The following is a 24,355-nucleotide window of genomic DNA, read 5'->3' on the forward strand; positions in this document are numbered from 1 at the left end:
AGCAAAAGCAGGGCACTTCGACACCTTACCATTTCAGAACCAAGTTCAGCTTCCAGGTGACTGATTGCCGGCTTCAGGTTCCTGCCAAGCACCAATTGGGTCGACAATTGTTGACTCTGTACTGGTTGCGGGGGGCAACAGGACGCTCTGGTTGGGCGGCCCCACGCTTCTTGGGGAGTGTTTGGGTTCCATCGTCAGGGGTTGATGCTCACTGAAAGGGACAGCCCTGCCCCTCCCCCGGCTCCCCGGCCTCTCCATCCCGTCTTTTATGTCGTCGTCGTCCAATGTCGCGTGCAGTTGGGCTTTGGATGGTTCAAGTTTTGAATGTATTTTCTGGGAGCAGGTTGAGGGGATTCACACACGTGTCTGATGTGGGAATGGGGAATTCTTGCTTTCTGGAAGTTCGGATGGGAAAGAGCGAATCTTGATGTCATTGCTCTTGTTCGCAATGTCCAAGTGGAGATATTGTCCGAACTCTCGGAGGGGACAATGCGGCAAGGCAGATCCGAGTCCGTGCCTGAACATCAAAAAGATGACCCTTGGTGTTGACATAAACGCCGCCCGAACCTAGACTCCGGTCTGTACACTACAATAGAATCGCCGGGGCGGAGCCGGGGCCGGATAGTTAGAGCCGTCCGTATCTGTGTCAATATCAGCAACAACCGCGACTCATCCCATACAAATGTAGAACACTATACACATATCTATACATGAAAAGACACAGCTATAGTACAAAGAAATGACGAGACGCATAGTCTCATCTTTCAGTTCCCTTGGCTTTTGACCTTCAACTGCACCAACACCGTAGTGCCGGCCTGGAAGAAGCCAGGTCTCTCAATCTTCACAACCTCCAATCCAGGCACCTTCTGCTCCGCCTCCTTCACCAACTTCTCAATGTCCCTGTTCCACCAGCACCCGTACCGACTGAAGTGCTGAGGTGCCCAAGCATCCAGCTTCTCGTTGATCCAATCCGACCAACCCTTTCCGTGCTCCAGCAAAATGATCCGTCCAGTATCCGGCTTAACCACGCCCGCCATGTTTTGCAGCAGGGCAAGCGGGTCAGAAACCGAGCAGAGGCCAAAAGTCTGAACGACAGTATCATACTTCTTCTTCTCCTCGTCCTTGTCCCCAAGCCTCGCAGGATAAGCAGGCGCCTCAGGCAGCTTAGCCTCGGCATCCGCCCTCACCAGCCTAATCCTATCCTCCAGCGTAGTGAGAAGCACCTCCTGCTCCTCGCCCCTCTTACCCTCTCCAATCCTACTATCACTTCCCTCCCTCGACGCCAAAAACGCGCCCTTGGGCACCAACTTCCTTCCATCCGGAACATTCTCCCTCAACCGCTGCCTCGCAACGCCCATCATCCCTTCGCTAATATCCACTCCCGTAAAAGTGAGCATCTCGCCCTCCAGCGAGCCAGGCAGCTTCATCTTCTCCACCCAATCCTTATCCCTTTTCTCCCCATCCTTCCCTCCCTTATCCAAAACGCTCCTGATCCTCTCCTTCGCCTTGTTCTCCTCCTCCTCCCTCTCCTCCTCTGTCAACTCCCGCCCAGTGACCGGCCCCTTGACCACATCGGTCCAGTCGTAAAACTGCAGGTTCCTGCCCGTGCCGACCGCCACCTCCAGCACGTGGCCCTTCACTCGGGTACCCAGCCATTTTCTCAACAGTCGGATACCCGCCATGCGCTCGGGCAGGTTGAGCCCGTTGTCGAACGCCATGGCCTTCTCGCGCAGGATCCGGTCGTTGATGATGGGGTTGCTGGTTAGAGAGTCCAGCTCGCGAGGACGGCCGGTGACGGGGAGTTGACCGGTCACCGGGTGCACGTGAGAGCAGGCGTCAGGACCCCGAGATAGAGAGGCGATGAGCATGGAGATGTAGGCGCCCATGATCAGGGCGGTGAGGCCGGAGAAGAGGAGGGGCCATCTGCGTTGCTGGAGGAGGGTGCCGAGGTCTTGGGGTTCCGAGTTGGATTTGGGAGGTTCCTCTGATTTTGGTTCGGGAGTTGGGTTGTCATAGTATTGACGGTGTAGAGAATAGTCATAAGCTGGTTCGGGGGTTACTTCTGGGATTGGTTGGGCGGTGGTGGATGGCCTGGACAGCCTGGACGCCTTGGACTGCGGAGGGAACTTGGACTTGGCGAGGAGAGAGGTGGTTGTGAAGGCTCGGGTGAGGGTGAGGCGGTTGGCTGTCACGAAGAGGTGGGATGAGCGTTGGGAAGCTCCCCTAAGGGAGAGTGGTATCCTTGTTGCCATGGTGGTGGTTGGTGGTGCAGTCACAAGCTTCAAGAACTGTCATTCCCCAAAAGGCTAGCTCCCGAACTCAAAGCCCAAGAGTTTTGAGTTAAACAAGTTCAGATTCGGAAGCTTCGAAAGTCGTTCTGGTGTCGATGAGAGACCCCACAATTTTCCGCTGCCAAGCATCAGCAGCTGCGCTAAAGTGCGCCACGCAGTGACGCTATTGGGACAGGGGTGCCCCAATCTCGTCCCAGATCCCCGGATCGTCGTCACCTTGGTCACTCATCATCTTGACAACAAACAAATCACTTGCACTTCATATCATCGCCTGAGCTCACTCTCTCCTCTCTCAACTCTGATATAAGTCGAGTAGCAACCGCAAGCACTAGTACAAGGACAAAGACCAGCTGCCATGTCAGCACAACAAGACCTCCAAGAGCTCCTGCGGCTCCTCACCGTTGGCCGCAAGACTCCCATGCTTCAAGCTATGGCTCAGATCAAATCTTTACAAGCTGTTGAGATCAGGAGGTAAGTCAGTCACACTTTCTTATTCTTATGCTTCAGGCTCACTCCACCATACCAGCCTCGCGTGATGATATCATCACTCTAATCTCCAAGTCATGTTCACTTACAAAGTCCACTAGCATCCAACAAATAGCCGAAGCCCCCCTCGACACCATCAAATCCGCCCTTAAAGACGAAAAGACAGCAAAGTCCCTCCAAAATGCCTGCAAAGCAGCCATGAAGCGGACCAGCACGGCAGGAGGCTCAGCGGGTACCAAACGCGGCGCCCCGTTACCAACCACAAACTCGCCTTCTTCAAAGCGCCTCAGACATGACGACAACCCACTTATGCCTTCCCGTACCCCCGGTGAAGAGCTCACGCCCCAGGAACTGGAAGCCTCACTCGAACTTCCCATCTGCTTAGACGAAGAGCTCATCTCCCAAACCGTCCTAGAGACCAACCGCGCCCCTCTGGTTCTCGCCTTTGCCGTCGAACTCTTGCGACACACGAGGCCCGAGCAACCACTTTCCTCTCGATTGAGCCTGGGACAAGCGGTAGTCAGCGCCAACTCGCGCTCAAAGGCAGTGAGCATCGGTCTGGCTGCTAAGGGGCCTAGTGCCGAAGAAGAGGGGTTGATAGGCTCAGGCCAACCGAGGGTGAAGGTAATGGGTAGGGAGGTTCCCGTGTTGAAGAGGGGAGGGTACGAGTGGAAGGAAGAAGTCAGTGAAAGCACTTTACAACAAGAAGATCAAACCACCACCGCGCAATCATCATCATCAAAGGATCCTCAAGAACAACCCCAACCACCACCACCACCACCACCACCGCCGTCCAAAACCATCCAAAAAGTCCACCCCTTCTTCCAACCAGACGACATCCACTGGTCCACCAGCCCCCTCCTGGCCTCCAAAGACTCCAAGTTCATTGCCCACTCGACCAAGATCACCTCCCCCTCCCAAGAGAAAATCCTCCTCAACAACCTCTTCCGCACCCATCCCAACCTCGAATCAGCCACCCACAACGCTTGGGCCTATCGCGTCCGCCTCCCCCCCAACCAAAACCGAATCATTGAGAAATCCTTCGACGACGGCGAACAAGGCGCCGGCGACTTGATGTTGCGTATCTTACGGGAAATGGACATGGACGATACAATGGTAGTAATGACGCGCTGGTTCGGCGGGACCATGTTGGGACCGGATCGGTGGCGGTTGATGAGGAGTGTGGTTTTGGCGGCGGTGAATGAGAGGGGGAGGAAGACTGCCTCCAGTGAAGAACTGGAAGAGGGAGGGGAGGCGGTTTGGGGGTTGGATTTGGAGGGGATGTCGAAGGGCCCTGCTGGGGGTTCGTCGTCGACTGCTGCGTCTGCGTCTGCGTCTATGGGTGCTGTAGGTGGAAGGGGGAAGGCTATCTCTAGCTATGGGACTGGAGTGGTAGGCATGCAAATCCACAAACCAGAAGTAGCGAGGAACTACCTTTTACGAAGCTTCCATACGGCTTCGGCAGGGGAAGCAGGGGAAGCAGGGACGGAACAGAAAAAGACGACAAAAACTAAAAAGACGCAGAAGCAGTTAGAAACAGAGCGAGAAGAAAACCTAGGCCTGTTACTGGGGGCTTTGAGACTGCTCTTCGACAGCTGGGCGGACCATCTCACCGCCGCGGAACTGGATAAGAGGGCATGGGCGTGGTATGTGGCTGTCAGACCGGATGTCGAGGCTGGACCGGGCGGGTGGGGAGCGAAGGGGAGGTTAGAGTTAAGGAGGATTTTGGAGTTGAGGAGGAAGGAGGAAGAGGGAAAAGAGTAGTAGCAGGAGGAGAAAGAGTAGTAGTAAGTAAGTACATAGCAACATTGATGGATTTTGTTAATTGTTCTTGATGACATCTATCTCAGTTCATATGTTTCTCTTGTAAGGACAAACAAAATGTGCGACTGGCGATATAGCATCCAGGTCTTCCTCTCAGTGTAGCTAGCAGTGCAGCAAATACGTACGTCTAGCACGCACGGCTTGATTGACTCCTAGGAGATCGGGATCTTGCTTTCAGTGTAACACTTCATTTGATGCAGTGCGAGATACCGTAGTCCCCTGAATCTGCAGATTCCCGTGAAGCACATAAGGGTCCATTGCTTGCTGTGATGACAACATGCTAAATAGAGAAAGAAGCAAATGTGTTGGCATCCCGAGCTGGTGGTAGTGAGCAAGGCGATACCAGATATTCACAATCACCGAAGAGCAACGAACAATAAGTGGCAGCAAAATAGGAAGCGCCTGTCTTCTTTCTAGATATAGGAATGAGTCGAGCTTTCTAGCAGCAGTATATAAAAACTCCAAATCTGTTTTTTTTCCAACCACCTTTTTTCTCTTCACTCTTTCAAATGTTTTCCCTTCTTGTCTTTTTGTCTATCTTGAACATGAACATATGATTTTTTTCTTCTCTGATCTCATCCTCTCTGGCTTTTCCCTTTTGTGTATCACCACGTCTGCCCGCTCTCTGTATCTCAAGAAAGGGGCAGGAAATCCGGAAAATACTAGTGACTTTCCATCTTCTTTCGTTCCTTTCATACGCTTGACTGGCCTTGCTGCGCCTCTTTGCAACCGTGGAATAATAACCAAAAACCCAGTTGTTGTTGTTGCAAAGAGACTCGAAAAAGAAGTGGGTTGGGTCGCAATGTTCGACGACATGCTGCGCCCAGGGTATTCGCTTGACAACGCAATCTCCGTCCTCCTAATGTATGAAAATCCATCTCTAGGTATCCAGGCCATTCGTGTTTCTCTCTCCTCGTCACGGCACCATTTCCAGGTGCGCGCGGCATCCTTCCGTCTCCCATTACTGGTAAGGATGACTGACCCAAAAAAAAAAAAAAAAAAAAAAAAAAAACCCAAAAAAAAAGCAGAAATAATCCAAAAGGTGTTGTAAACCAAATAAGTGCAATGAGGGGGAGATTTCCATCGATCCCGTGAAAGCAAAAATAAAATGATCAAAAAAAGCCAACCGTCTGACACCTTCCTTGACATGCCCACATCAGCTGAAAGTCATAAACGCCATTTCGTGACCCAGCCTCGTCTATGGGATGAACCGATCCGTAAATGCCCCTGTAAGCCCCCCTTTGAACTCCTGTAAAAACCCCTAAAAATGATCTGTTGGTAGCACACACACTTGCTTCAACTCGCACACACATTGCGCCGTTGCGCCACATGGCTTGACTTCCGAAACTTGGAAGTTGCCCAGAAACCCCGACTTCAGTCGTAAGAAATAGTCATGAGAAAGATGTTGTGGGAAAAGGGGATCAGAAATCATCCAGGAGGCAATCAAGCTCATCGAGCTCAATGTTCTCTGGGTTGCGATCCCACTCGAGCATCGCATCGAGCTTGCGCCAGCTCTCGGACTCACTCGCACCGCCAAACTCCTTCCGGCCGTAGTTCAAGGACATCATGGTCGAGGATGGCTTCATCGCAGGACTCGTAAGATACGACGTCCGCTCACCGAACAACACATTATCATCCTTGGAGCAATAGTCAATGTCCATAGCGGTGTTCACAGGGGAAGACGCAGACAGTTCACCGTTGAGTTTCCGTTTTTGGAGGCCAGTGGCGGTCTGTGTAAACTCTTTTTCGTCCTTCTCAAGCGGAGGGGAGACACCGCGGTGATTGCGGCCGTTCTGACTGCTGTTTGAGGAGTGGGCCCCAGACAGGCAGTAGCGTGTGGAGAATGAGCCAATTGGTGTGCTGGGCATAGGGACGTCGTCTTCCACGTCGTCGAACTCAGGGCTCGAAAGATCCACCTCGGGGCTGGGGCTAAGCTCACGTCGCCGGTCGAGGTCGGACTCATCGGTCCCCGATGCGGCGCTTGAGATGCTAGGCGAGATAATAGCGCGCGAAGCAAGATTTAGCGCAGCCGCCTGAGTCGGGTCGGGAAGCGGCTGGTGGGGGCATGTGGTGAGATAAAAGTATGTGCGGCGCGGGTGAACAGACTCGAGCTCCTTGGCAATCGGGCACGGAGACGAGACGTTCCAGCACGTCCTCTTGAGGTATGTAGACAAGCGAGACGAAACAATGGCGCATGGGTTGGCAGATCTGACAGTAGCGGAACAAGTTAGCGAAACATGACCTTGCAATGGCAATTGGCAGAAGGTGAACTCACTGTTGAACAATCTTCAACTGCTGCATCAAGACGGCGGCAAGCTCCTTGACCAAGTGCGGCCTGTTGCCAGTGTTTTGGAGCTGGACGATGACCGCCTCAACGATATCATCATTGATAGCCTCGAAGTCAATTGGCCTGGGAGGATCGTCGCACTCGACAGACTGGTGCGCGCCGCCCGGGGAAGGAGGGGGTGTATTTTGAAACCTGACAGTCTCACGCTCCTCGCGCTTCTTCTGTTGGGGTTCGGACGGATGCGCGCGGCCTTCGGTCTCGACGGCGCTGTGCGTGCGCTTGAGCTTCTTGGAGGAGGTAGACTCCGCTTTCGAGCTGCTTGTATTTGAGGGAGTAGGCGAGGCCATTTTTGCTGCTGTGTTTGATCGTGTATGGGAGCTGGTGTGGGAAGAGTCCTTTTGTTCTTTGGAGGCTCTGCTTGCGGCAGCGGCGGCTCTTGAGTCTTTGGAGGTAGGGACGTGGATGCCGAGCGAGGGCAGGGAGAGGGATTTGCGTCGAGTATTGTACGGGGCCATGGTTGCGGTAGTCTAGAAACGAAGTAGACAAGGAGTGCGTGGTCGTGGGTTGGCGGCTTTGAGGTGAGACTGATTATGTTACAGGCTAATAGTAACGTATGCTGCCGGTAACTGTATGCGTAAGCAAGGCGTGCGTGGAGTCGTGGTGCGTCTCGCTAACGTCAACAACTGCTTGACACCTGCTTCACGGTCGTGTTGGAGATGTTGGAGGAGGAGGAGGAGGCTCGTGGAGGGTGCCTTTTGTCGAGATGGGATGATTGCTTCTGAACCACGTCAACGAGGGAACGTGCACGAATAGCAGACAAGATAGTGAAGAGGAGGATGAGTCTCTTTTTTTCTTGCCTCGAGTCGCCAACAACTCTTTGTAGAAGTAGTAGATAACAAGAATAATGTCTGATGATGACCCTTTTCTCTCCCGAAGACGATAGCTATCCAAACCACGATTTGAAACAAGTTCGAGTATGATGGGCAAGAGAAGAGGAGAAGAGGGAGCGAGAGAGGAAAGAGAGAAGAGACGATGGTGGCGGATGATGGAGGGGGGGAGTCTATCTGTTTTGGGGGGAGCAACAACAGCAAAGAGAGGGGAGACGAGACAAGACAAGAGACAGACAGTGCAGGAAAATGATGGGAGGATGGAAGCACTTGCGAATGGCAGTGGAATGGCAGAGTGGCCCGGGTGTGGGTGAGAGAGAGGTGCCCGCTGGGTGTACCGTGGGTGTACGTAACTGGTGTGGATGGAGCGCGCAATGGGGAAAGCGTCGCTCGTAACTTTTTTTTTTTTTTTCGTTCCTCTGCATTGCCGTTTGGCGAAGGGGGAGGGGGGTGCAAGGTGGGATTGTGCGGGAGTGCATTTTGCGATGATGGAAGGGGGCGACCGGCTAGCGACGCAAGACAGCAGCCAAGACTCACCAAGACTGGACAGAGGGGCACACTCGACAGGGTACAGGGGGGTCTGTTGGCGTCGAAGCCAAGAACGACCAGGACCGGGAAGCTTGAACAGGGTTAAAACATCAGATCGGCCAATGACAGTACACCATTTTCTTTCAAAAGGCGGTAAGAATCCACAGACGGGCAATATGTGGATTCCTGGACTTGAGTAGTGTGGGGTCAAGCTGCCGATTTTGGTGGAGGGTTACACGCGCATGCAACTGGTAACTGGCAGCAGCTGGTGAGAGCAGAGCAGCATGAGGTTGCAGCAGAAAAGTGGAAGGCTCGAAAGGCACGCGGGAGAAAGAGGAGCAACAGCAGCCTGAGCGCAGAGCAGCTGTCTTTGAAAGCGCTGTAACCGAAAGCAACGCGACTTCAACCGAAGAAGGAAAAAGAGCATGTCAATCGCCCACCAGACATCTTGTGCACAGTTTCGTAAGCGCGATTGCCTGTTCCGTCAACGGGATATCATGGCAAGCCAAAACAACACAACTGAACAACACATACAGTTGTCTAGCTACAAACATGATAGCACCGAATAACACCATCATGGCATGACCACACGCGGCATCTCAAACCACATCAAACCATGGGTGAGGGCGGAAATACCAAAACAGGCAGATCGCAGGACCACACGCCAACGTTGAACCTTGACCCGAGAAGAACTAGCGTTAAACTAGGTCGGATCTAGAATTCTGGGGTCCACGATTGGCTGGCGGCAGACTCTCGACCAATGGCATTGCACCAACTTAAAAGCCAATCCGAAGGATCCGCGAGGACGGCGAACGCACCAAGGGAAGAAAGTGAGAAGAGAGAAGAGAGAAGCCGAAGCGAAGAGACTCTGGCAGACATGACGAGAACTGACGACATTGGCAAAGACTTTGGGAATAGTGTCTTCAGTTAACTCCTCAGAAGTGATGCTTTCTAGTGGCTCTCCGTCGTAATAATACAGCAACACTATCGAAAGATCGGCCACCACTTGCATCTTTACAGTAAATACCGTACTGAAAATGTTGATCAGTGACGACAAACCCCCCACTCATGACAGCCAACAGTGACATTTTGAGGGTTGGTTGATGTAGTGATTTACAAAGTCTTTACGAGTTGAGACTGACTGACCGAGGTGAAGACAAAGAATCGAGCCATTCGGTCTTTGCACCTTCTGCTTTCGTCCCTTCTCATTTCTCTTCCTCTTTTTTTTTTCTTCAGGGTCTTCGGGCTCCTCTCTGGCTCGGAGATGGAAATGCAGGTGGGTTTCGAAAATGGATCTCTGCTTCGTTGCTAGGCTCAAATTGGCCGAATGGAAGTGCACAGTTCAGCGGAAAATACCCGAGGTTGCTCCACCTCTTCGGAACCGTTCTCAATTCCAAAACAAAGAGGGCCCACTGAACAGAGAAGAAAAAAAAAGCATGCCCGCTTGTGCCTGGAAGAAAAAGGCATTTCTCCGCTCCGTCTTTCCGAAAAGCGCACTGGCAGTTCTTCAGCAGCCAACAGAGAGGACGAGTTGGATATCCACCTGCTAATAATACCGCAGTTCACGAGAGAGTCATTGTGGTTCACAATGCCAAAGTTCAACAATTCCACGCTTTGTCATTGCTATCAGCTGAGAGCTGCAGCACGTCCGTCGCCACAGTCCCGGCGTGCCCGGTTCCCTCAGCCCCAAGAGCCCCACGATGCCGTTGCCGTTTGCGACAATTGCCGTTGAGCCTCCAGGGGCACATTGCTACTGTTACGTCGTCTGGTTGCGCCTCATTTGCCTCCTCACGATCTGGCCTCGCCTCAGCCTCGGCGTATCGCTTCTTGTTTTCTCTTCATCATCGCCGGCAAGGTTGATGATGCCACCGATGAACAACGTCATTATCAAACTGATAAACCCAAAATAACAGAAGGATCCCATCATTGCTTCCCACGTGCTTTTTGATCTCACGGTTGGAAGAAGTTGACGATGCCACATCCAGTAAGCTTTCACACTCGGCGCACTGTCTAAACGGATCCAAAGCGGAGAAGGACAGTCTGCGAGTGAAAACTCATACTCACCAATCAAAGCTCTCCAAGCACACGCTGAGTTGCTTCTTTTGGTCGGACCCCTCTTTCGTCTTGTCGTCGTTTGCAGTCTGTGCGGCCGAAGCCAGCAAACGAGCGCTTCAAGAGTTCAGACATCTCGATCCCGTCCCGAATCTGCGGTCATCTGTGGATGAGGAACAGAACCAAAAAAAGGAACATTGACGACACATGGCTACCGAGAAAAAGAAAGTTGAAGCTAATAAATCGACGGCGGCTCTGCTGGCAAAGTCCCCTACTTTTTTTACGTACCCTTCTTTTCCACAATCACACCTCATTGCGCTTGGCCTCTTTTCGTACCCCTTCTCTTGTTGCACTGACTCGAGGTCCCCGAGGGGAGAGGAGGGGGGTCTGGATTTACCGCCATGTCTGGGTCATTGGTACGGAGACAGGACCGAAATTTTACAGCACCAGTCTGCAAGAGGAGCCGAGAAAGAGAGAAAACTGCCGCGCTCCACGACTGCAAGAAACAACCACGCAATCAGCCATTTCTTTCAGTCCTTCAGTTCAACAGTCCGAAAGTATCCGTTACGCTATCGATACACCCGACCCCTTTTTTTTAATCGTCTCCCCTTCTGCAGCAGAGTGCATCACATGCGCGCTGTGGATGGCGAGGGGTTCAATGCGTTACGTATCAATCAGCCATCTCACAAGTGGAGAGTATCACAATACCGCTTTTTCTCGGTCGATTTGGTTTTACTCGTTTTCAGGCTAGCCTTCTTATAGTAAAGTCGGCCCCCATCTGCAAGCCAGAGTGGGTATGTGAACGTGGCCATACAAGGGGTCCATACAAGGGGTGCACAGGGGTGCCTAATTCCTTGGCAAAAGAGGGGGTTCTAGAGACTACCAACTTTCTAATTCCTATTAATTTTATCATTTTATCCTTTTTATACATCAACCAACAACACCAGCCATAAAAATAATGATATTTTTAACTCTCTCATAAAACTATACCTCGTATTGACCTTAGGACTATCAATATTGTTTATACGTAAAAGTCCATACAATCTACATTACTAACTGGATTTGATTTCCCATCCTTTTTTCCTTACAAACGTGACAAAAGACTTCGAAGATGCCAAAGTATTTACTATTAATAACGAATATAATATTATTTACCAGTAATTTTCCTCTCCCAGGTTCACACACATTATTAATTTATCTCTTAAAAGCAGTGGCTATCATTTTGGCTGGACTCGAGAGCGGTAGAGGGATAGTATTAAAGAATATATCTTAAATAAGAATTATTTAGTTAAATATTTTGTAAAATCGAGAAGGAGGTAATAGTAAAATTACAATATATAGGGTATTAAGAAAGAGTAGTAAGAAAATAAAGTATTTGTATAGGTAGAAGAGATTATCGTTATTAAAAACGAATCGGATTAATATTAGTAATAATATTAATCGAGTGAAATTAGCGCTATTGAGTTTCCTTCTTCCTCTTTAATATCGACCTCCTCGTTATCTATTCCTATTTCGGCTATAATAAGAGCTTTATTATCAGCTACCCTAAATTTAGTAACGAATTCAACCTTTTTCTACTAGTTAAAGCCTATAATACGTCGCTATTTATAGAAGGCCTTCAATTAAAGTATAATATAATTATTGTAAATTATACCTAATTCGTTAATAGCGGCTTCTCTTTCCGGTCTTAATTTAAAATAATTATTAATAACTTCGGTATTATTAGTATTTTAATACTTAGAAAAGTCAATATCCTTCCAATTGATGCCTTTTATCTTAATTTTCCAATTTTCTAAACTATTAGAGTAAATAGATAGACTATAATCGACGAAAGACTTCGCTATCAAATTAGAATTCTTAGCTTTTAGAAAGTTAATAGCCCATATAATAATATAGGTAAATATAATCCTCTTCTTAACGGGAATCTACTTATCGAAATCACTATTAACCGTTTATTATTATTCAATATATTCGTCGTATACTTTAAAGAAGTAGGCCTTAATAGATTTATTAATATAAATATCGAGGGGTTATAACAGCAGGGTAAGGCTGCTAAAGATTAAAATTCGGTTAATACTATATTTATTAAAAGTATTGAAAACGTTTTTTATTTTGTAAAAGCCGGCCGTATCTATAATTAATAATACTTTATTATTTTTATTTCCTACCTCTTTATATAATTCTTTATTAATCTATTTAAGTATTAATTTTTTATTATTATAAGCCGTCTTATTAAATTCGACCGTTACGCTTTTATTATATTAATTGGTTTTACTTAAATAAATAAAGGGGTTAGTACTAAAATAAAAAAAATGGCTCAAATAAAAGAAAGATTTCTACTTTATTCCTTTTATTTTTCTTTTTTTCTTATAACTAAATAGGAAATATACTATCTACCCGCCTCTACTTATATTATAACCTATTTGCCCATAGGTAGTAAGTAGAGGATATAGTACTAGTTTACCCTTCTATTGGGTTAAGGTCTTACTTTGGACTAATAACTATATTAATTATAGGAAAAAAAAAGAAAAAAAAAAGGAAGATAAAAGGGGAAGCCCTATATTACATATAGTACTATATTTATTTACCCGCTTCGGCTCGGATTATATCCCTATTTGCCCGCGGGTAGTAAGGTATTAATACAATATTCTAATACCTTCTAGCGGTTTTAGTCTTATATGCGATTTATAATTTAGAGGCGTAATATAAAGGGTAGAAGTAGGAGATAGATGTAAATAAAAGGGATAAAAAGGATAATATAAAAAGGAAAAATAAAAAAGATAATAAAAATAAAAGAGTTAAATTTACTATCTAGAATCCTTCTTTTTTTAGTATCTAACGTACTCTTAAATATTAATTTAGGTAGCAACCTCTATAACCTATTTATAAAAAATATATAAAATGAGGGTAGTTTGCCGCTTATTTTAACCGTTTTTATCGGTCTTACTCGTAATAATATTATTACTTCGGATATTGTATATTACGCCGTCGAGGAATTTAAAGAGGATAGGGGTCTCGTCAAAATTAATAGTAAATTGCTTATTAACCTATTGAAAGAGGGGAAGTTAATTAATAATAAGAAAGATATAATATAAAATACTTACCTTATAGGGGGTAGGCGGACTATAAATTAAATAGTTAATAAATATTGTTATAAGTAAAGTAGTATTTTTATGTACAAATTTGAAGAAGTTGGTAATTAAACGAAAGTAATCTTCTAACAATTTCGAAAACTACTATATAACCTAACGAAGCACAATATTATAGCGGCGCATAAACCCCTTATATTAACCGGTTATAAATAGAAAATCCGTATAGGGTTGTTTAGTAAATTTATAGAAAATATACCTAGATTTTAATCTAAACTAGCTAATACGTACAAACTCGTCCTTTCTTCGTTTTTCGAAGAAGTTAGCGAATAATTTCTTTTCTAATTCGGAAAACTTTAGTTAGAAAGGATATAAAGTACTGTAAATAATTAAGTTTCTTTTCGTCTACTAATATTAAATAGTCGAATATAGGATTTTAAAATAGTCCGTTACTTCGTAGTAGAATAGCCGGCATTTACTTAGTAAGGGTAATTATTCCTCTCTATCGACGATAATATTAATCTCTAATAGGGTAATCCTTCTAACGTAGGGTTTATAACTTATAATTAATTCCGTATTGACGAAATAATAAAGAAAGTAATTAAATATAGGAATCTTGACTTTACAATTATAATTACGCTTAACTTTCTTTTTAAGAAGGGAATAATCATATTACTAGTATTCAAAGTGCTTATAGAAGGGCTTAATTTTCTTACTAGGCTTTAACCGTTTAATAATAGTATTGTAGAATTTTCGCTATTACGGCGGAGCGTTTAAATCGACTGACGAAAAGGAGGTATTGAAGAATATGAAAGATAATAACGATAAAGATAAATAAAATAAACTTAATAATATTTTATTAATTTATAAAACCTAGGTTTTTGGAGGGGTGGGGAGGGAAGCTATATAATAAGAAGCTATAGTTAAATAAATAAAGTAGGGTTAGTAGTAATAATATAAGAGATTTGGAATAAAATTCATTTTAAAGTCGGTTGACTTTTTAATATTAAACTCGTAATAGGAATCTTAATAGTAGTAAGCTTAATACTTATTTCTTTAATAAATGATAGTATTGCGATCGATAATATAATATTATTCAATTAATTTAATTGATTCTAATTAATTATAGTAATAATAGCAGTTAGAATATACGAATTAGAATCGAAAAAAGTAGTTATTTGAAGAAGGAGGAAGGAGGTAGGGTAGTTGGGCGAAATTCTATAAAATTACTAGCACGGGGAATACGGCTGGCATAGGTTACCTACAATCGGCTGGCGGGGCTGGCAGGGGGGTGGCAAGGGTAAACTAGCTGGCTAGCACTCGCTTACATATCCAGATTAGGTATGGTAGCCCGCTACACCTGTTTGAGCAAAACCAAATTGACCGCGAAAATGCGGTACTCAGCTCCCGTTGTCTGTGTCTCTCTTCACTGTTCGGTCACCACTCACCACCAAAGTAATCCGTTTGCGGGAGACCCTATATCGAGGTTCTACAAGAAATCTCACGTTGAAATCAAAAGCCGGCGTACTTGAAGCCTATCAAACAACCGTACGGGTTCAGCTTAACTAGGCCATGACATCGTTACCCAGTTGTTTTTTCTCTGCCTGTTTCTTGTGTTACCGTTAAAGTGTCACTGTGTGTGACAATGTCATATGTTTCCAGAGACACGGGCTGACGGGACAAACGCTGAACGTGGGCGGGCGAGATACATGCATCAGGCAGCAGAAGTCCCTACATATGTACTTCTCGTCTGAATGTCTTTCTGAGGACCCTTTTGCAGATGAAAAGTTCGCTTCGAGTTTCTCCATCATCTCGATAATGACACCTGTGTCTGAAGTCTAAATATACTATACTTTAACCTCAAATAAGCTTCATTATTGTTCCGTCTGACTGGTACCTCTCAAAGTCACAACGACAACAAACGTCACCAACAAACGAACAACCTCCAAGCCCTCAAGCCACCAACACACACCCCTCCTTCCTATCTCACAAGCCTCTTTTTTTCTTTTTACACTCTACAAGTACTTACCCCTCCTTCAACCTACCTCGCCTAGGTACCTACCTCACCACCCCCCTTCAGCCTGCTCAAACAACCCAAAACAACCAAACCACCAACCAGTGTCGGTACCGGTACCGGTACCAGTTACCAGAATCATAATGATTCACCCCTCCATGTTTACATAACCCATCGCCCCCAAGGCCCTAACTGAGCTTGCCATCCCAACCATCCTGTCCATCAATGGGGCAAAAACCGACCAGTAAAATCACACAAGTCTCCCGTTTGTTCGGGCCTTTCTTTCGAGAAGGGAAAGAAAAATGTCGGCGTCATTACAAATTTCCTATCCTATCCTATCGAATACCATCACACGACGAGCCGTCTCAGCCTGTGCGTGCGTCCCAGCCGTGTGTGTGTGTGTGCGTGTGGCTTTGTCCATCTTTCCACCATCACAAACCCAGCTTCCGTCCGTCCCCCCCTGATTCACGCGCGGCTTAGACTGCTACGGTACTGTGAACTCTGTGATGCTAGCAACCCCTCCATTAATATCTGATGTTTGGTGGGAAGGAACACACACTACTACTGTGTAGTACATGGAAACATGGGGAGCATTGAAGAGAAAAATTACACCGCCTTTGATCTGCTTTTGGTGTAGCAGTTGTGGCTGGCCAACCAGTCATAACGGACTGGAGTGATTTTAGGCAACATCTTTGTCACTTACACGGGAGATAAGGTTATCGTGGAAGTAAGGTATGAAAAGCTGTGATGATGGTTGTGTGGGTGGACGAATCTGACATGCATATACATATCTCGAAATTGTAGGCATTTCGTGGAATGCTTAATGCTTTGATGCTTGATGCTTGATGACTGGCATATGATGGGATTTTAAGAGTTTCAGAGGCACGACAGGTAAGCAGTAGTATGTAGGCAAGTGGTAGGCTTCAAAGGGTATTGTATGTATAGCAAGCAGATAGAGAAGTTGTGAAACGAACATCACATGTGTAAAGGTAGTTGGAACAAGGCTGAGATCAGGCCTAGATAGAAGATACTCCCGTGGAGGTAAGAAAACAATCTAATGTGCACCAACATTACTATTTCTCTATGATGCTGACTGTAGTGTTACACTTTAGTTCGAGTCGTAGCTGGTACAATATGAGCATCAATCAAGTTCAGCTAGGTATGCTGTAATGATACTCCAAGTCCGTAGACGCATCGCACGTGGAATGGTATTAAAATTGTTACAGAATAGAAACGTTTCACTACAGAGCATGTCCTCACAATACTTCTACATCATATCAACCCGCTTTCCTTGATCATTAGATCACGTCAAATCCCAACGCGACCCCATCCTCTCCTTGCCTCAGACATCAGCCAGTAAAACGAAACTGGAACACACCGAGCATAGCATTATATCTCTATTCGTTTTTGTGACATCTGCCCCTGCCTGACCTGTTCTGTTCTGTTCTGATCCGTTCCGTCTTAATTTCGTCTTACTCCCCCAAACGCAAAACACAACTCCCAAATCCGCTTCGTTCCAAAACCCTGTGATTTCCGCTTTGTTGGTGGGAGATTATATCCATATTATATTACACACATCATCGCCATCCCATACTTCTTCGAGCTTCCCTTGGTGTCCTCCCTCGCGCCCTGTTCGCTGCCCTCTGTGGCCTCCTTCGTTGATTGTCTGCTCTTTCAGGCTCCGGCCTCGGCTCTGGCTCTGTCTTTGAGGGAGGTTTCCAAGACCTTTGTGGCCAAGAGGCCTTTGGATACGGTATATACATCCACCCTAGCTGAACTAACTGGTTCCTGCTCCGCATATCCAGTATTCTAGCTATGTCTTCCGGTACAAATCTTGGGTCTCTCATCCCAAGGGCTCTTGACATATACAACCCAGCAACAATCTTCCTAGTGAGCCCTAAATCGGCAGACCGCCGTGCTTCTGATCCGTCGCCTCGTCCGTCTTCTGCCCATCGGTTATCGAGCGGTTCTAGTGCTGGCGAACCTTATCCTCAAACACTCTCCGCACCTCTGGGGTGGACTTGATGAAGGGCAGCTCAAAGAAGTTGTACTTCTCGTTCTTAACCAGCTCTATGGTGGTGATGATCAGACCCCACGGGTACGGCCAGTAGCCTATTAACCGTTCAAGAAGGATGCGAACAATCTGCTGCCGAATGTCCATCTCCTCGGGATCTGTGGAGGCGACGTCACGGCTAAAGAAGTCAAGGAAAACCTGGATGAAATAGTGCGTATGGGCACTGGTGAAGCGCAGCCAGTTCGCCATGCTGTTCAAAACGTAGTACCTCGTATCGGGGGAGAGTTCCGTGATGAGCATTTGCAGTGTCTTGAGGTCTGGTGCGCCGGGGACGAACACAGAAGCGTCGTTTCTGGTGGCGGCGCGGTTGACGGCAAAGTTGCCAATGTGCGAAATCACGGCATCGATGACTTGGCGGTTTACGTCGAGAGGGACGAATCCGTAGTCAGTCGTTCCACTACCAGACCTAGTGATAGCGTGTGTAATCTGCGCAATGGCATCTTCGGATGGGCCGTTCTGCAAAGCCTGGTCCAATATGTCCAGCAGCCCCAGTTGGCGTATCTGTTCGGTAGGATCATAGACACTGATCGCTGCTTCTTTGATGTCTGCGATCTGATCCAATTTCAAGCCGGGCTGGAAGGCATCGGTCGGCTTCGCGGCCGAAGCGGGAGTAGCCAGCAAGATCATGTTCCTCAATTGGGTTGCATGAGGCGGCAAACTCTGGCACAGCAGCACATGGTTGGCAGACACGTAATCGGGGAAATCATGCCCCAGGATGATGAGGAGCTTCAGGACGGCCTGGTACATGTCCTTGGCGAAAAGGGAGAGCTCCAACGGCTTCAGAAGCTCGCCCTGGTAAGAGAGCAAATCCCGAAGTATCTTGGTGTACGCCTCCCAGCCCGCGTTGTTATCCATTTGAAGCATGGCTGGCTGGAAGACACGGTGGGTGACAAGTGTGAGCCAGCCAAAGACGAAGCCCGGGTAGAGGCTCGGCCGCATGTCGAAAAGACGGTCGGCAAAGGTGAGCATGATGCGATCGCGCTCACTTTCTGGCAGCTCCTCCAGAGAGTGAATGCCGTGAATGAGGTAGGAAAAGAACCGAACAAACACCCGTGAGTTGAACGCATCGCCACGCTTGACGTGGTGGCTATTCAACACCAGCACACCAAGGGCGAAGATGGAATCGATGAAAGCAGCACGGGCCGCTTGTTCGTCGGCATTGTCTTCGTGGGACTGGAAGAGGATAAGGATCATCTTGCCCAAAGCATCAATTGCGTGGTACGCCTCCGTTATCGTTCCATTGAGGTGAAATACCTGCTCGAAGCGGTCGACAGACTTGTCGATGGCTAGGCGTGTAAACATCAAGAAATCATCAGTGTTGGCGATGACTCCCCTAGAGCGCATCTGCTGCACAAAGATCGTTGATGACTTGGAGGAGGAGGCGGCAGGGTTGTTGCAGAGGTGAACCCATTCGTCAAAGACATATTCCATTTGTTCCTGACGGATGGCAAGGATCTCTGCCGGAGTAAGGCCATCAGGCAAGTCCGGAGGAGGTGCAAGGATCTTGGACTTGAGACTCTGGCCTCCTTGAACATCCGGATTCTCACTGATCCAGGCCCATGCTTCCTCCAGACTGCGGACAAAGTCAGCATAGAGCGCAAGAGGGCTCTCACTAAGAAGCGTAAGATCCACAAGCTGCTCGAGGAATTCAACGGATCCCTCTTTGCGTTGCTGGAGGGCCATGGACATGGCTGCATCAATGCTCCTCCAGTCAAGCAGGTCCGTGCCGAGCAGTGCTGCAATGAGCGAAAGGTTGAGGAAGTATTCAGCTGGTTGTTGATGGAAGAGGCTCCTGATCTGCTGGCTCGTGGCCGGGCCGGCAATCTTGCGGAGAGTTTCGAGGACATGGACGAGACTTTCAAGCAAGAGGGTATCGCCAGGCTGTCTGAAGATCAACTGGGCGATCTGGGTTGCGGCATATGCTGCAAACTCTTCAGACGTCTGCTGAGTCTTGATAATAAGTTGCACGAGAGCATCAATGATGTCCAGAACTTGGTGAGCGCGGGGCAGTTCGTTGAAGTGTTCCTCGGTGGCACCAGTGGCGGCGGCGGTCAATGACTCCAAAAGCTTGTTGACTCTGTCAGCAATGGTCCTGGCATCCACCTGGTTAAGCCCGGCTTGACGTCCATTTGCCAACGCGCCACTGCCCTGGGGGTAATGCTGAAGCTGGCCACCGAGGTGAGGAAGCGAAGGTGTCTCCGCAGGTGTAGGAAGGGCAGGGATAGCGTTGAACTGATCCCCGAGGACTTCATTTGCGAGAGACCTGGCGTCCGAAGTAGAGGCTGCGTGAGACGGTCCTGTTGTCGAAGCGACTGCCCTCGGCTGCCGGGCAAAGTCATCGTAGATGGCCATTTGCTCCGCATTAAGACCAGTCATGCTCGGGTTCAACTTGAAGGGATGAGGAATGGTCCAGGCCCAGCGGGTGAGTCCAGGATCCATATATGGCTCATTCGGACGCTGCGCACGATGCCGGCGTCTGGCTTCAATTTCAGGTTGAATCATCTCCTCGATCTCCGGAACCGCACGATCTTCAGCCGACTTCTCGATTACGCTGGAAGCGAGGTCCAAATTCGAGTTGATGCAGAGCATGATAATACCCTCGGGTAGCACTAGACCCATCTCAGCCGAGAGGGCACGAAGGTAGTTGGCCATGTTGGAGCGAAGGGGTTCCTTGGACGTAACCAAAGCAAGACTGCCCGCAGTTGACTTGACCATGTTGATCGCCGCATCCCGCACCCGGTTCTCATCAGGCTCGGTCGCAAAGTCCTTGTGGATCATCTGCTGCGTGGCTATCGCCGCAATGGTCACGGACCTGTCAACCACTGGCTGGATGATCTCCTGCAGGGCACGCGTAACTGCTTGAGAGGTAATGCTGTGCAGTTTGGCTTGATCAATGACTTCTGTGGGCGGGATCGAGAGGCTGGCGGAAAGGTCGGGGATCGGAAGAGAGGCGGCATGAGCGGGGAGGCCACCCGCGACACTACCCATACCGTTAATAGAGGTGTTGTCGTAGGGCTCGAGCTCTTGCCCATTCAGATCAGGAACTTCCTCGACAGGAACCCGGTTGAGGATCTCGCCAGACGGCTCAATGCTCTTGTGGTCCAGCTTGAGGCCCTTGCACAAGACCTCAATCTCGAACTTCAAGTTCAGCTTCAGCTCGGCGTTGTGGTACAGCTCGATCAGGAGATGGATGATATCCATCAGCCAGGGATTAGGTGGCTGGAAGACCTCTGATGAAGCTCCTTGAGCGAGGACCTTGCAGACGAAAGGGATAACAATTAGGAGACGCTTGGTATCATGCGCTTCCATAAGCAACTGTTTGAAGGCGATGTTCCTGTGCTTGATGGGCTTGTTTCTCGCGAGCGTCAGAAGACCGAGCCAGCCGCCCAAGTTCTTCAAGTGCGTCCTTTCAGTCGAGTTCTGCAGCGTAACCTCGGAATTGAGCATTCTCTGGACGCTGACATATGTCTCCCTCAGAACCTCGGCCCATAGTGACTTATCCTCAAACATCTTTACCAGGTCAAGGTATACTTGGTGGTAGTTCGGCTGCATCTTGGCACGTTCCTCAACCAGGTGGCTGGCGAACCACTGCTGATGCTTGGCCTCCAACATGTCGCGAAGATCCTTGTACATGGTCTGCAGCGTAGTTTCAGTAAGGTTGTTGAGGAAGAACTGAATCTTGCCCTGGGCCTCGGCGGTTGGGTCCTCGTAGACCACCCCCGGCGGAGGCGGATCAACGTTGACCGACGCGAATGGCGGCGGGTGCTGCTCCGAGCCATGAGCCTCGTCAAGGTTACCGTTTGTCATCGTGTCGTTACCCATGGTCGGGCCAAGCGGTAAGGCACCTGGACGGGTGCGCATCGTCTCCTCTTCGTGCTCACGGAGAACATCCTCGGCCTTCTTGCGGGCCTCCGTACTCTGAAGACCCGGGATGAGCAATAGCTGCGTGCAAAACCCTGGCCATTCGCGCAAGCGAGGTAGAAGCTGAAGAAGAGCCTGCAAGCCAAACTTGTACATGGGCTCCTGGGGTTGATGGTCCCGGACAGCCTCGAGGATCATGCCAAGTCCGATCTTGAGGGGCAACTCCGAAACGAGCTTGTGAGAGATGATGCCACCGAAGAGCACAGCCGTGGTGGCGAGCGCCTCCAGAGGGTAGTTCTCATAATGCGCGTATTCATCGAACAAGCCGTGGATCATGCAAGCAAAAGTGTCTTGTTCGAGAGGATCTCGCGAGTGCTTGTATTTGTCGAGAACCTCAACGATGGTTCGCACAGCGACTTCGTCGCTGTACATCTTCTTGTAATGTTCCTCCATTCGAACATTAGCAGCTTGGGGTAAAGAATTTCCATCACGACCGTTGGCGTCAATGATGTCATCGAACCCTTCCCCGTAATTGATAAGCCTTGGGTACGCGGTGATACATTGCCGTTGGACCACAATAAGCTCCGGGATCGGCGACTTGGGCAGAAACTCCTCCAGGATCTGAAGCATGGCTGACACGGTCCGAACCTGCAGGGTGGTGCTCTGCTTAGGAGTACCGGGCCCAGAACGCTGGTACTGCAGTTCGAGATTCGCCTTGATCATCAGGAACTGAAGAAGGGCCGAGGCCATCTCGGTACTTCGCTCCGCGTTCTTCTGTGCCCAGTCCTGCAGGTCGAGGTAGCCCTCGGCGTGGGCTAGAGCAGTGAGATCGAACCCAAAGCCATTGATCAGATAGACAAGCTCCTCGAGCCATCCTTGCCGCATGGAATGCTCGAAGATTTGCGGCAGGCATATCGGCCTGTGCGCGTGGGCATCTATCAACCTCATTTTGACCCAGTCTTTGTCCCACCTCCACAGGCTGTTCATCACAAAATCGGTCTCGGGTGATTTGGGTGCCCATAACGACTCTATAAACAGGTCAACCAGAGCGTCTTCAGCTAGCTTGGGCCAAGGCTTGGGCACCCTGAAGGCCGAGACTACAAAGACGGCCACTTGGGGAACGACGACATCCTGGAAAAGACGCTTGGCTTCGGTACACTTGGAGGCGTGTGCGGAATGGAGGGCGACGTTGAAGATGGCGGACATGGCCGCTTCGGAGACCAAGGGATGCCTGACGGCATATGCGGCCGTGTCCCGGATCATCTGGGGTGCCTGTGCATAGTCGTCCAAGGTGAAGGTTGGCTTGAGCCCCGGGATGGTGGTGGCGTCCAGCTGTTCGGGCACCAGTGAGGTGAATGCGGAGACAAAGGACATCTGAGTCTCTGGATTTTCCCAATCGCCACCCCATAGCCGCTGAATATCAAAACCCTGGCTGTCGTCTTGCGCTATCGGTAGGAGAGCATTGAAGAGACGAAGAAACTGGGGCGCAGTGATTCGGGCACCACTGTGATCAAAGTACGAGACCACATCCTGCCATCTGAAGGCACCAGGCAGAACACGCCTGAGAGCCGCGACAAGAACCGAAGGATTGTGCGGGGGGGTTTGGCTGATGGTCGTATACATGAGCGCGTGGGATACCTGCTCCTCACTCAGCTGACAGTTCGCCGGACGATTCCGGAGGTAGTTGTAGCATGTCTCTTCATTCTCGGTGAAGTCTCGGCCGGTCTTGTGGACGTAGAGGGTCAAGGCATTCGGGGGTCGGTCTGCCAGTAGTCGCATTAGATCAAGTGCAGACAGCACTTGAGAGGGAGGCAGCGGGTTCGAATCGGGATTTCCTTGGGTGTATCGAGACTGCACATGATGCTCCAGCTCCTTCTTTGCTGCCGCGTTGAAATTGGGCGGATGGACTTGGATGAAGCGATCGAGCAAGCCAGCAATGAAATCGGGTCCAAGCATGGTATGGGTGCCGGACGATTTGCTGAGAATGTTGCCAAACATGGGGAAGTTTGTTGATAAGATGGCATCGGCTAGATTGAGGCATCTGGGGTCAGCAAACAACGGGCCGAGGCCACGAAAGAAGGCGGGGAGAGACAATGGTTGGCCTACCCTTGGTCTTGAGATCGGGCTTGCTCCCAAGCTTGAAGGCAAGCGCTAGAACCGTCTTTTCAAAAGCATCGAGCTTGAAGTGTTCCATGAAGGTGGAGAGGTCAAAGTCGCGGAAGAGGTCTTCTGTGCCTGTCTCAATCGCCTCGGCAATTCTCCTAGACTGCTCGAAGTCTTGTGATAGCTTCTTGACCTCTGTGACGAGCTGGTGGTAGGTGGACGAGTTGACGCCCTGCCATTTTTGGTTCGGAAAGATTTGGCCGGCATTGCCGACCACTAACCGTTGAAAGTAAGACCGAAACCCTTCCATGCCGTTCTCATTAACTATCTTGGCTATCTGGTCAGCGAAGCTCGGAGCACGTGTACAGACAGCACGGTCGAGGGCGGGGAGTTGTTGCGGGTAGGTCTGGTTGTGGACAGGTTGCTCGAGCCGGGTGGATAATAATGCTGGGGCAATACGGTGACTCGAGGCAGAGGGTATTGTAGTCACGAGGCTGACCGCGATGGCAGGCTGTGGCAGCAGGGAGACGGACGATGGAAGCGGTCGCGGCGCGGTTCGCGGTGACGAGATGATTGGCGCGGACGTGGATGCGGGAGTGACAACAGTAAGCGTACCTTTTTTTCAACAAGTCGGTTTCGGGGTCCCACTTGCGAGGGATCGATGTGTTTGTCCTCGGTGATGGATTGCTTAAATCTGGATATCTGGGATGTTGGTCAGGGAGCTTCCACTTGTGCTGGTGGGGCTACTTTTGGATTGGGGCGATTGCTGTGACGGCCAACAAGGAGCAAGATGAAGAGGAGGGAGGTATAAGGTATGCTCACTTCTAGAATTGTCCGGTATGTAATACAAGTCGGTATT

The 24,355-nt window shown here is 49.1% G+C and overlaps 5 protein-coding genes across 5 annotated transcripts; 1 reads left to right on the forward strand and 4 right to left on the reverse strand.

Moving 5' to 3' along the window:
* Window positions 1-585: 585 nt before the first annotated feature.
* Window positions 586-2,380, reverse strand: B0H65DRAFT_468269 (S-adenosyl-L-methionine-dependent methyltransferase). Its single transcript, XM_062826951.1, has one exon. The coding sequence runs from the start codon at window positions 2,250-2,252 to the stop codon at window positions 765-767; it is 1,488 nt and encodes a 495-aa protein (XP_062680238.1). The 5' UTR covers window positions 2,253-2,380; the 3' UTR covers window positions 586-764.
* A 114-nt stretch (window positions 2,381-2,494) lies between these two features.
* Window positions 2,495-4,781, forward strand: B0H65DRAFT_468271 (uncharacterized protein). Its single transcript, XM_062826952.1, has 2 exons — window positions 2,495-2,762; window positions 2,879-4,781. Exons 1-2 carry the CDS (start codon window positions 2,647-2,649, stop codon window positions 4,539-4,541), a joined length of 1,779 nt encoding a protein of 592 aa, XP_062680239.1. The 5' UTR covers window positions 2,495-2,646; the 3' UTR covers window positions 4,542-4,781.
* A 201-nt stretch (window positions 4,782-4,982) lies between these two features.
* Window positions 4,983-5,597, reverse strand: B0H65DRAFT_468272 (uncharacterized protein). The gene has a single exon (XM_062826953.1). The coding sequence runs from the start codon at window positions 5,496-5,498 to the stop codon at window positions 5,136-5,138; it is 363 nt and encodes a 120-aa protein (XP_062680240.1). The 5' UTR covers window positions 5,499-5,597; the 3' UTR covers window positions 4,983-5,135.
* Window positions 5,598-5,886: 289 nt separating this feature from the next.
* Window positions 5,887-7,495, reverse strand: B0H65DRAFT_219441 (uncharacterized protein). The gene is made up of 2 exons (XM_062822032.1): window positions 6,877-7,495; window positions 5,887-6,809 (listed from the first exon to the last, which is right to left on the reverse strand). Exons 1-2 carry the CDS (start codon window positions 7,401-7,403, stop codon window positions 6,023-6,025), a joined length of 1,314 nt encoding a protein of 437 aa, XP_062680241.1. The 5' UTR covers window positions 7,404-7,495; the 3' UTR covers window positions 5,887-6,022.
* Window positions 7,496-17,427: 9,932 nt separating this feature from the next.
* B0H65DRAFT_428166 (CCR4-Not complex component, Not1-domain-containing protein) lies at window positions 17,428-23,806 on the reverse strand (the record flags this gene model as incomplete). The annotated part of the gene is made up of 2 exons (XM_062824740.1): window positions 17,428-23,420; window positions 23,500-23,806. 2 exons carry the CDS (start codon window positions 23,804-23,806, stop codon window positions 17,428-17,430), a joined length of 6,300 nt encoding a protein of 2,099 aa, XP_062680242.1.
* Window positions 23,807-24,355: the final 549 nt, after the last annotated feature.

Source organism: Neurospora tetraspora, assembly GCF_033439725.1.
Source record: "Neurospora tetraspora strain CBS 560.94 chromosome Unknown B0H65scaffold_5, whole genome shotgun sequence".
Lineage (NCBI taxonomy): Eukaryota > Fungi > Ascomycota > Sordariomycetes > Sordariales > Sordariaceae > Neurospora > Neurospora tetraspora.